At 39.8% G+C, this 12,793-nt stretch overlaps 1 protein-coding gene across 13 annotated transcripts in view; it reads left to right on the plus strand.

Moving 5' to 3' along the window:
* Window positions 1–6,068, plus strand: part of slmapa (sarcolemma associated protein a) — a 168,120-nt gene extending 162,052 nt beyond the window's left edge. For 9 of the 13 annotated variants that reach the window (XM_060910069.1, XM_060910071.1, XM_060910074.1 and 6 more), the window contains one exon: window positions 2,595–6,068. In XM_060910069.1, coding sequence (XP_060766052.1) covers window positions 2,595–2,687 — 93 coding nt within the window. In that variant the 3' untranslated portion in view covers window positions 2,688–6,068. Of the gene's footprint in view, window positions 1–1,859; window positions 1,948–2,594 lie in introns of all 13 variants that reach the window. The other 4 variants (XM_060910072.1, XM_060910073.1, XM_060910081.1 and 1 more) reach the window with 1 other exon arrangement.
* Window positions 6,069–12,793: the final 6,725 nt, after the last annotated feature.

Consider the following 12,793-nt stretch of genomic DNA (forward strand, 5'->3'; position numbering starts at 1 on the left):
CAGATCAAGGCCAGACTAAATATTCACATTTAGTCTGGCTTGCCAGGCTAGAATAAAAGTATTTGATGGTAAGAACACTCGCGCCGCCCCCCCCCCCCCCCCCCCCCCCCCCCCGCCCCCCAAAAAAAAAAAAAGAATTTATCGTATTTTTCACAAATTGCTACTGTCATTTTGCCAGTTTGTTTACATTCTAAGCAGAAGTAATTTTGTCGGACGTTTCGGATAAAGTTTTTATTTATCAAATTTGCAAACAATAAAAATGCTCCATTTTCAAAAATCCAGTGAATGTGGTTAGAATAAAACCGTTATTCCACTCAATCTCGTCGTACATGGCTTATAGTCAACTCGGTGCTACGCGCTTCGTCGGCTCACGTGCAAGTTGATTTCATGGAATAACTGTTAATTATCCGAGTCCTTCTGGTTGGATTCCCCCCCCCTTCCCCCCTACACTGCAGTTCCTGTTTAGATCAGCGCAATTATTAACGAAACACTTGTTTCCTTCTTGGACCACTGATGTGTGGTTGCACTCCTTAATGGAGCTATTTCCACTGTCAGTAAGTTAATTGATTGAGCTGTTGTCATGGCGATGGAGCTCCTAACCCTCATCGCTTCTTGGTTCCAGTCCACATGCTTTAACTGAACAGATTCTGACGACTTGTGGTTTAATAAAAAAAAAAAAAGAGGCGTCATTTGTAATTCAGCACCATTTCCAGTACCAGCACATTGACCTGGTCAGTGGAAAAACGTTGCACGTTATCTTTGGAGTTTTTTTTTTTTTTTGCCAGAGAGGTGTTATAATAAAGTCTTCCTCGAGCACCCAAAGCTGTTAGCACTTCCTCCTTCTGAACATTTTATCTAATCAGGACTCTTGCATACTGTGTGTGTGTTGATCTACACAGAAAGCATCAGGAAGAGAGAAAAATGCCTTCTGCTTTCGTTTCCAAGCAGCACCCGTCCTTTTTATGTAATGTTCAGCGTATTTCAGCACCAGACTGATTTCCCAGGATGCGAAGCTCTGTGTTTGATCAACTAATTAGCCGCTGGTTCTCAGGAGCCTCTCTAGACACCAAAGTCAGCACAAAGTTGACATCCTGCAGCTATAGCATAAGGAAACGGGTCAGTCAGACATTCAGGTCACGTATAGGAAACTGGTTTTGTGCCATGTGAGCAAATTTAATTAGACATGATGAGAGGCACATGTGCATAATTCGCCTTTCAACCAAAGACGTCTGAAACTTTAGTTTCCTGTTTTTTCTTCCTTTCCTCCATCTCTTTCTCTCTCTCTCTCTCCTCCTCCCCCCAAATCCAGGCATTTTATTGCCTGACAATTTGCTACCCAAAGCTAGTGATCACTGCTCAGCGTTACAGTTCTCCTCTCACTAGCTCAACACCTCACTGCTGATTGAGCAAAGAAGCCACGCAGCACTCCTCTTCAAACTGGAACCTTAAAGGACCTTCCTCCACTTTAGAACATGGTAATGTCGTACACAGGACGTCTGTGGCTCGTAAGATAAAATGATGAGCAAAACTGAGCGATTTATCATCAAATGCTTCTGTTTAATAATGAAGTCGTGGAGGAGTCCTTTAACGCAGTTCCATTTTATTTTCAGAAATGACTGCAGATTTTATTTAACGTGTCTCTTAACGCCTCTCACTGTCCTTGTTTATGTCCTGCTTCTAGATGTTAATATCTGTGGCTATCAGACATTCAGTAATTTTATGTTTGTTGAATTGATTTTAGTTCTTGCTTTCTGTTCCATTTGTTTTTAAGTTAGCCCTTACGGTGCGCCCCTTTCAGAGCCGATTTCTGTTTGATTACGTTAAAGATTGATTCTTGTAATATCCCTTCCCTCCTCTAGCCATCCATATTGCAGCCTGTCCAAGCCATTTTCATCGGCCTTATCCTGGCTTTGCTGTATTGGTGCTTCGGCCAAATGTGGTAGAAAGGTACACAGCGCTCCTGTCGAGTCCATGTCTGTGTGTCTCCTGTCATGTTTCCTCTGTACTGTTCACCATCTTGTACATCAAAAGTGCATGGCCACCCAAAAAAAAAAAAAAACCTCACTTATGCTTTGCCCAAAATCCTTTTTTGTTGCTTAGCAACATTTTAGGGGATACTAATATTTTCCCATTTCCAACTAATATTGTCCACACAACCACCCACTAATCATTTGTCCATTATTGTCTGTCTTTGCTTGGACCACTATTGGAAGTGAAAATCTGCAGGAGGGATTTTGCATTATTTTGGCTTTTTTTTCCCCCCTTCATATGCTTCTTATTTGTGCTTCTTTTTATTAATTAAATTAAACACTGCTTTATTTTGTTTCTTTCTTTGGAAAGAAAGAAAGCTGTGTTTGATTTTAATGGCCAGACTGCTCTGATGGTGTTATGCTGTCATTCAACCTCTTCCTTTCCTTCACTCATTTATAAATGTCTTTCTTTCTCACTCTGTTCATTCTCTTTCTTCTTCCAAGGTCTTCTCTCTCTCTCTCTCTCGCAGCCAGTTCCAGTGCTGTAAGAGCCGCTCGCTCACTCTGCCGTTGTCATGTAAATATTGTTGTTAACTCTGCTGCTGTTTTTCATCGTCTTTTCAGAGCGGTTGGATGCCCTGGATGCCGGTGGTCGCCGTCATGGTCGCCGTGACAGCACTGGTGCTGTATCCCAGCCTATCCAAGAGCTCCTCCTGAGGCAGATAACCAATCACAACGCAGCACGGCTCATTGTCAACCCAATGTCATGTTTTAATCCTGAGGTCAGGCCGTTTCCAGACTCATTACCTCTGAATGTGAGAGTGCAGCTCCAGGGTGTCCAACGTAACTGTATAAAGTGCAAATGTACATATTATAGAAAAAAGGGGGTATAAATGGTCTAATTTCTGTTATAGATTAAATGAAATAAATATATATGCTTTTTTTTTTTTTCAGTTAGATGGGAATCTTGATAATGAAAGTGGCCTAAACTAGGCTTTTTTTTTTTTTTTTTCTTCCTCATGGGTACCAAATGTTTTCTGTTCAATTTTTTTTTTTTGGTGTGTGTGGTTTGCCATGTTAGGTGTTAATGTGGTATTCCGAATAGATGCAAAGCCAAATTAAAATTATAATCATAAAAGATTGGGCACAAAGAGGTGAAGTGCCTGATTGAACTACTACTAGATACGTGTAAACACTTAATTATATACACACACACGCGCATTTTTGTCCTCTGTGACGTGCCACTCATGCTCCACTAATGCGGTGTTTCATTCGGTTGAAATGTCTGGAAATCGTTCAGTGCTGTGACTGTGATTGTGCGTTCCAACCGACCTGTCACACCAACGAGCAGCACAGTAAGGTCATTGTACTTTAGCCTAGTTTTCTTCATATCGTGTATTTTAAAAGGAAATCTTCTTGTGAGACACTACAGGACTTTTCTAATTCAAATTCCTTGAGATATAGAGACTCCGTGTCAGTCTGAGGTGGTGAAGAACAATGACTTGGGTAATATTGTAGCTTTTAACAACATACTGTCCTGCCATTGGGAATTGGTAGGACGGGGACACACGCGCACACACTCCGTTTTGAAGATTCAGGCAGGCTCGTCATTGAGCGCTGCACTTCCTTGATCAACATATACAGACTGTTTTTCAGTACCTCCTGAACAGGTCTCCAGGATCTCGCTGCCTTATCTGTAACATGGAGATCTAGCTGTTCTTTTAGAACGAATCAGTAAAGTCTTTATTAAAAAAAAAAAAGTGATGCATTGTGGGGTTTTTTGCATTGTTTAAATGTTGAACAGAAGCACAGTAATATGGAGTGGATTTATTTATGGTGTAATTAACAGGTTCACGGGAACGAATGAATGATCAAATTTGGAGTTGGAATTGAGCAGTGTATGTGCTGGAGAGAAATAACCAATGATTTATATGGTGTTGGTTCACATTTTGTCTGCTGCGCTGTAAATAAACTCTTGGTTATGGAGCAAATGGCCTAACGTTCCACCTTGTCAATAAATGTCATTTTATTATTATTATTTTATTTTTTTAATTGCAAAACTAACTCAAACATCTGTGGGAATTTAAAAAAAAAAATGCAAAGCATGGTGTAGCACAGAGAGGTCCACTCTGAAAGTTCCCCAAAGCATCAAAAGTCATCTCTGAGCATTTCGTCTTGGAGAACTTTTTTTTTTTCTTTTTTTTTAGGTTGGTATCAGACTTTAAAAGCTCTTCCTTCACACACATCTAAGGCACGATAAGAACATCTGACCTTGGCGTTGTTTGTAAATATGTATGTACGAATGTATGTGTGTAAATGTATATAATATTCACAAAATAAAGTTGAATATCAGTGGCACTGATCACGTCAAATGTTCTGCTGCAGTCAGTTTGCAAAGAATGAAAGTTCGCTCACAGTTTCGCATGCTGTTTAAAAAGTCTTATGTTTTTTTTGTTTTTTTTTTTCTACTCGACCAATCCTTATTGTTTGCTCTGATTTTTTTCAGAAATGGGTTTCTTGTTTTGTTTTTTTAATCCGTCACACACAATGCATGGTTGTGATGCACCTAGAAGTGTTTGAACAAAGGCGACTGTTTTTCTTAATGCAAATTAAATTATCAAGTTAATGCAAGTTGTTACAAATTGCAATACACTAATTCAATTGGCAAAAGACGTTATATGTCTGGTTTGTAGCTGAATAGAAAAGTACCATGATGGCCAGCTAATTTGATTTATTCAGAGTATGTAGCTTAATCGTGCTGGTCAAGAACTGAGGGGAAAAAAAACCCAGCAAGAAGTACACACGCCATTTACTTTCAAAGGAACACCTGCACATTCACGCGGTTATCCGTTCATTCAGTCATGTGGCAGCTGTCCTGTAGGTGGAAAGACTTGAGAGATCAGAGGAGAATGAGCAGGCCGGTCTGAGCTAACGGGAAGTTTCTAGTAACTCCAGTAATCACGCTTTACACCCGTGGTGAGCAGAAAAGCATCTCGGCATGAGATGCACAAAACATCTCTCGTCAAACCTTGAGGCGGATTTGTTCCAACAGCAGACCGCCATGAGGTTCCACTCCTGTCAGCCAAGAACAAGAATCCGAGGCCATCATGAGCACATACTCTCCCAAACTGGTCAGGGGTGGGTTTCCCAACAGCCTCTTAACGCTAAGAGCATCTTAACTAGGAGAAAGTGTGTGTTCATTGTTATGCTCGCTCTACCATTGAACAATTATCTTTGTGCTATGATGCTTTTGGGAAACTCACCCCCCCCCATTCAAGACTGGAAAAAGATGTGATTATTCCCCCCCCCCAAAATCTTCAAATGTCCAGTTTGGGTGAGTCTGTGCTCTCAGATGTTTGTTCTTGGCTGACAGGAGTAGAACCTGATGTCGTCGTCTTCTCTTGTAGCCCATCCACCTTCAAGGTTCAATGTTTTGTGCATGCTGAGATGCTTTTCTGCTCACCACAGGTGTAAAGAATGTTTGAGTTACTGTATCCTTCCTGGCAGCTCAAAACAATCGGGCCGTTTTCCTCTGCCCTCTTATCAACAAGGCGTTTGCACTCTCAGAACTGTCGCTCGCTCAATGTGTTTTGTTTATCGTACCATTCTGTGTAAACTCTAGACTGTTTGTTTTTCAGCAGTTTCTGAAAAAAAACTCAAACCAGCCCATCTGGTACCAATCGTTTTCGTTCTCATGTTCGATTGTGAACATTGCTTGAAGCTCTTGACCTGTATCTGCAAGTTTTTGGGGGGGTTTTTTTGTGCACATGTGCTGATTGTTACATGATTGCCTGAGTCGATAACTGCGTAAACGTTCAGGTGTCGAGGTGTTCGGCTTAAAGTGGATGGTGAATGTAGGTTCAGAGTTGCAACAGTCTGCTCTAGACCAGTGGCATAGCATTCGACCTGTAACTACTTTTTGCTTTTATTCATTTTTATTTTAATTTTCAACGTTGATTTAAAAACAGTTCAGAATTGTTTGAAATTCTATTTTGTAAAGAGCACAGAGAGCTACAACAGAGTTTCTGGAATACAGAGTTAAATATTTGCACTAACACAATGTGATGTGCATGGTTTTAATAAAACAACTTTTCCCTCCTCGATGTTACTGCCTTTTATTTTCTTTCATTTGGTTCATCAATGTTTTGAGCAGAATGAGACATCTTCAGATGTGGATGACACACTCTGAACAAAACTGAGTCCAGCGTTTATTCCTTAACTATTTGTAAATACAGCAATTATATTTCTGCATTAATAAGTTTAAATCCTACTGTTGGGCTGTTAAGCAAAACCTTCAAGTTTGCTTTGGGTGTGGTTGATCTTTCATACATACTGTAATAAATCACTTGACAAACCAGAAAATACAGGTTTCTCTTGGATTAGTTTTGCAAGGGGGGGAAAAAGGTTTTGCTGAAACTATTAACATACAAGGAAGATAGAATAAAACACAATAGGTGTGCTGCTCAAGGAAAACGAGACCATCAATGACAGCATGGCTCACTCCAGCCCCAGAAAGACTCCAAATCGGTGAAGAATTGAGGGAGAAGAAGCGATTTGTGTGAAAGCTGCTCGTTCATGCTTAATTATTCCAGATCTTCATTCTTAATTGCGATTATGCAAACTTGCACAAAAACTATGGTATGTGCCCCCCAGGCAGACCTACCTTCCTGCCAAAATGCATAAAAATCGGTGAAGAACTGGGCAAGAAGTGATTTTTGTGAAACGTGGGCGATGCCGGATGGAAAACGGACAACGCGTGATGGCATCAGCTCATAGCTTGTTGGCCTGATTAGCTAATAATCAATGAGTGGTGGTGTGATTTAATGTTGAATATCAGTGTTATGAATGATGCTCCAGCAGCTCTAGAAATGGCAATAAGTGCTGTTGGTCATGTTTAAGAAACCACAAGGCCCCCCCGGAAACTTTCTTGTATCTGGGGGAGAGGAACTGCTTTACCTCTTTTCCAAAGCGCTAAAACTGAAAACTCTTGTTCAATGCTAAAATAAAAAACTATCTCCAAATAAACATTTTCAAAATGTTTATGTGGAGCGTTTTACCATATGAGTCAGTGTCTAATTTGTTACTTTAGAAATAACATTTAGAAGAACTAAATGGAAAATAAATTATTGCCCTCCAGAACAAGGGCTTCACCAGCACTCCGGTATAAAGAGGAAGATGGTAGTTATCAGCATATAATCAGTGTTGTGTTTAACCATGGACACAAGATGGCAGTCCCTAACATATATACAATACTTAATGAGCATTGTTTATTTTTTGACTGACCTTAATTCTGTAATACTCCTGTATACAAACATGTCCACATGCTCTTGATCTATAAAGAAGATACGATGTTGGCCAACAGAAACAGCCAGGGGGACAATGTGCTCTCGCACCCTCTCCAGCCAGCTTTTGCTGCAACTGTTATCATTGCATTGGTGCAGTTTGGTTCCGATGAAGACAATGTTCTCTCCTGAAATTATAAGGAAAAAATGAATTATGGTTGCACCCATGCTTGGAAAAAAGAGTTAAACCAAGTTGCAACATGAATGTATGCATAAGTATCCACCAATCAGCCATAACGTTAAAACCACTGACGGGTGAAGTGAATAACATTTGATTATCTCAATACAATGGCACCTGCGAGGGGTGGGATATACTGTATTAGGCAGTAAGAGAACAGTCAGTTCTTGAAGTTGATGTGTTGGAAGCAGGAAAAATGGGCAAGCGTAAGGATCTGAGCGACTTTGACAAGGGCCAAATTGTGATGGCTAAATGACTGGGACTGAGCATCTCCAAAATGGCACATCTTGTGAGGTGTTCCCAGTATGCAGTGGTTAGTACCTACCAAAAGTGGTCCAAGGAAGGACAACCGGTGAACCGGCACTCAGGTCATGGGTGTCGAAGGCTCTTTGATTCGCATGGGGCATGAAGGCTAGCCCATATGGTCCAATCCCACAGAACAGCTACTGTAGCACAAACTGCTGAAAAAGTTAATGCTGACTAAAACAGAAACATGTCATCTGAGAGAGGTTTGAAATGCTTGGTATTTCTCTGGAGCTACGAGGTGAATAATGAGTAAGGGACACTCAGCATATGTCTGCCATCATATGCAAACTGGAAGAACACTTGCTTCAGAGTACATTCGTTCAGTGATGGCATTTTCATATTCTTGTCATTCAGATCACTTCCAATGTACACTTCTGCCTTGAAACTTTGGACTACACATCTTCAGTACACTATATAGCCAACGTACCATCACACCCATATGTAGGCCTGCTTCAAACTGTTGCAACAATGTTCAAAGCACACAATTGTCTAGAACGTCTTTGACTACTTTAGCATTACAATTTCCCTTCACTGGAACTAACAGGTCCAAACCTATTCCATCATGACAATGCCCCTGTGCATAAAGCGAGATCTATGAAGACATGGTTTGCCAAGGTTGGAGTCAAAGAACTTGAGTGTCCTGCAGAGATCCCTGACCTCAACCCCAATGAACACCTTTGGGATGAATTCGAAAGTCAATTGAGCTCCAGGCCTTCTCACCCAACACCAGTGCCTGATCTCATGAGTACTCTTGTGGCCGAATGAGCACAAATCCCTCCAGCCACACTCCAAAATCTAATGGAAAGACTTTGTAAAAGAGTGGAGGTTATCACAACATGAAAGAGGGACTCAATCGGTCAGTGCACATAAATGTATGGGCCAGGTGTTGAGTTAATTTTAGACATATAGTGTACTTTACTATGTGATGTCTGAGATGCTGAAAAATGTAAGCTGTGTGTGTGTTGATTCCATGTAGTTTGCACTTTAACCTCTAAACTAAACATGAAGACTGTTCTAGATTGGAATTCCTGTTGACCCTGCTCTGCATTGTTCTTTTGTCCGCTTGACTGGAAGTCCTCTGAACTTTGTGTGCTTCAAGGAAACGCTGGCATATTTGCTCTGTTCTTAAATCTATGTGAATGATCTATGGAATGCATTTGCAAACCTTCCATCATGCCTACTCTGAAACTGACGTGCTTGTCATGTGAAGAATTGTAAACATGATGTTGAGTCAAGTGTTTCCAAGTGCTGAATGGAAATTCCTCACCCTTGGCATCCTCACCCTGAGATGTTGTCTATGTGTGTCTGACTTAGAAAGGGCAGTAAACAGTCCCTGAACCACATCAGATTGTCAATGACGGAATCAATTCTTATCGAGGGTAGCGCTCGATAAAGCTTGATCAAGTGCAATTTAGGCAGAAAATCTGAGGTTAGGGTGGCTGATTCATGGTTCTGCTGTGAGTGAACGCGAGAGCCCCCGTCACCGATTTATTTTCCTGAAACAGCACACCTCCTTGTGTTTTATTCCTTACATAACCTAAAAGATAACTTCTGTCATGGTTCTATGCCACGCCATGTTTTCAGTTCCTGCTTGTTTTGGGGGAAGTGATGCATCTTGTCATTGACTTGCCATGCAAGAACTTTGTAAATGTTGGCCTTGTAACACCTTGTTTTAGCAATGAGGTTTTTGGTTTAGGATCTTGCCGCAAGGTCAAGTTCCACTGGTTGAATCCGAGTACTCTTCAGAATTCCTGGTCTTCAGAAGGTCTGGCACACCTTCGCCAAAGAAGAGGGAGATAAGTGAGCTGGTTCCACTGGCAACCACACATCTAATTGATCTCCTACTTCCACCATATTTTAGATGATGATCACGAGTTCCTCTTTTCTTTCACATCATTTCCATTCCATTGTTCTGTTTACATGTTAAACTTTACGTCTGTCCATGGTCCTACATCTCTACAGGCTTTTACAAAATGGGCTTTTTACAAACTGTAAACTTTTTTTGTTGTTTTTGAGAGTTACCACAGGTTTGCATCTTGTGGTGAAGCCTCTGAGATCATGTCTGTGTATTCATTCATTTATGCTGTTCTTTGATCAGGTACTTGGAGCACTAACATTTTTGACCATTGAGTCATTCACCATGAGAGTCATGTCACAATAAAAACAACTTATCTTTTCTTGTCTGTGAACTAACTAACAAGACACAAAAAATGACTCTTATTTCAGGTTTACCATTGATGAGAAGAAAGCAGGAATTGCCTGTCTGGCTGATGGCTGACAGGTGTACATTGTCTCGAGGGGAAGTTGATATAAATCCTCAGATGAATCATCTGATAAGTCCAGACAGCCAGGTCCTGAGTGTAGACACTTAGTGAGCACCCTGATGAGATTAGCTGTGGTTGAGACGTGCTTAAAGAGGTGGGGCACTATGAGCAAATCCTTTTGGTCATTCATTACACTCGGGCCGAGCCAGTTGATGTGTGACTAGTACATTGGAAAAAGACAATGTCTCAATTCTTAAAGAATGTGACAGTAAATCCTGAATACGGTTTATTTTCACAATGAAACACAATCTGTATGATTTGTATTCGCTCTCGGTTTGCCTAAATACTTGCTTTAAAAAGACAGAGATTGATGTCTTGTGTGAACCTGTTGCTTTGTCAAATGTCAAAGCAAAACACTACAAACGGTTGTTGCATGATAATGGGTGTGGTGCTCGTCATCGTTTTCAGGGAGTTGTGATGCAATGCTGAATCGTCTGAGGGAGTAATACTGATCCTGTACAAGATTAAAAAACATTTTTTAATACTCTAATAACACTAGCTAATCAAGAATTAGAAAAAGTTATCTGGTTCGAGGCTAACAAATTATGTCAATGCCAAAAAAACATACTTCCTTATTTTCTGTAATAAAAGTAAAACCTACAATAGAAATAATGCAAAAATCTTACTAAAAAAGTATGCCCCTTTCTCAGAAGTGTCAAGCTAAATTCTTAGGCGTAATAATAGATGACAAACTGACCTGGAAACCACATATAGCCATGTTATGTAATAAAATATCTAAAACTATTGGACTTATGGGAAAAATCAAACATCATCTTACTCAACAAACCATTATCACTATATATAATAGCTTAATATACCCATATCTGACCTACGGAAACATTGTATGGGGATGTGCCTCCAAAACTACACTACAGCCCCTAATACTACTCCAAAAAAGATTTGTTCGTATGGCCACCGGATCCAGTTTTTATGCCCATTCTTTACCTCTGTTTACAAAGCTTAAGATTTTAAATATTATTGATATCAATAGACTTCAGCTAAATATCTTCACTTTCCAATTCCTTAGAAATTCTCTTCCAGACACGTTTGATAGTTTTTTAAAATCTTAATTCCCAATTTCATGCTTACCAAACTCGACAAAGCGACCAACTACATTATCCCCCTAGTGCGAACATCCTTAGGTCAAAAGAGTGTTCAATACAAATGTGTAATTGAATGGAATAACCTCCCCCTCCACCTTAAAAGTTTTACATCCATGATTAGTTTTAAACGTAATCTCAAAAACCACCTATTCTCATTCCCCAGCCACACTTGACCTTTATCTTTAAGTAAAGTTCAGTCTTGGATCAAATTGTAAAATATTACACTACACCATGCACCAGGCTTCTGTTATTAGTACAATATTTATTCACCATTTGAAATCAATCAATTACACTTTTTTTTACTTTATGTATAAATCCTAGGTTACATTTTATTCGTTTCTTATTTTCACTCATTAACTTATATTTTGTTATCTGCAATTGACATTTTGTTTATATTTGTTATTTCAGTTATGATACCAGTTACAGTTTAATGTATAATTGTTATCAATTATTATATCATTATTTGTTATTATTTGCTATTGTTAATATAGTTATTCTCTAATTTGTTAAATTTGTATTAATTACTTGTTAATTTAAATGGGGGAAGACTTAGAACAAGCCATTGTGCTTTTTTTCTTCCCCCAGCACATTTTCTGTTTTTGTTCCATTTATGTTTTCTTGTAAATTTCTTTTATCATGTGCAAATAAAAAAAATTAAAAAAAAATAAAACATCCAGAAAATTAATTAAAACACAAAACTCAAAATTATTAAATTGTACCCTTCATGTTACAAAGATTTCACTTGGGTGGTCCACTTCTTTTATAACCTCGGTTAGTGACAGGGTTATCCAATCCGATCCTGGAAAACCAGTGTCCAGCACAGTTTGGTGGTTTCACTGCTCAAATTCAACTTACCAGTACTAGGTTTAATAAGTGTGTTATGGCGGGGAAATGACCAATCTGTGCTGTTACGAAGATATAGTGTACCTTTAAAACTCTAAAGTTTTAGACTTGAGAACTCATGTCGTACATTCATACCTTGGAGAGTTCCTTAGTTTGTCCCTCTGGAAGAACAAAAGGACCTCCAAGAAAACTAGAACAGTTATCTGTCCAGAAAATTTCCGAGAAACCCTTTTTCCTTTGCACAGTTGTGAGCATGACATTGGATACAATGGTGAAATGGTAGTGAATTGGGTAGCACTACAGCTCCAGGGTCCCAGATTCATTCCTGAGTTTGGGTTGCTGTTTGTGTGGAATTTCACATGTTCTCCGTGTCCCTACAAGATTCCTCCAAGTTTTCCAGTTTCCTTTCACCTTCTGGCAACATGCAGGGAAGTGGCCGAGGCAAAATTTTTAGACACAGAAAAAGAAGCCTTTCCAGTGGAGTCAAATCATTTTCTTCACATATCCCAGCTTCTTAGGAAGCTTGGGTCAAAGCGCAGGGTCAGCCATGATACAGCGTCCCTGGAGCAGAGAGGGTTCAGGGTCTTGTTCAAGGAAGGGCTCAACAGTAACAGCTTGGAGGTGTCATCAGGGGTGGGTTTCCTAAAAGCCTCTTTATACTAAGAGCATCTTAACTAGGCGAGAGAGTGTTCATTGTGACACTCGCTCTACCATTTAATGATGATCT

The sequence above is a fragment of the Neoarius graeffei genome, chromosome 26, assembly GCF_027579695.1.
Source record: "Neoarius graeffei isolate fNeoGra1 chromosome 26, fNeoGra1.pri, whole genome shotgun sequence".
Lineage (NCBI taxonomy): Eukaryota > Metazoa > Chordata > Actinopteri > Siluriformes > Ariidae > Neoarius > Neoarius graeffei.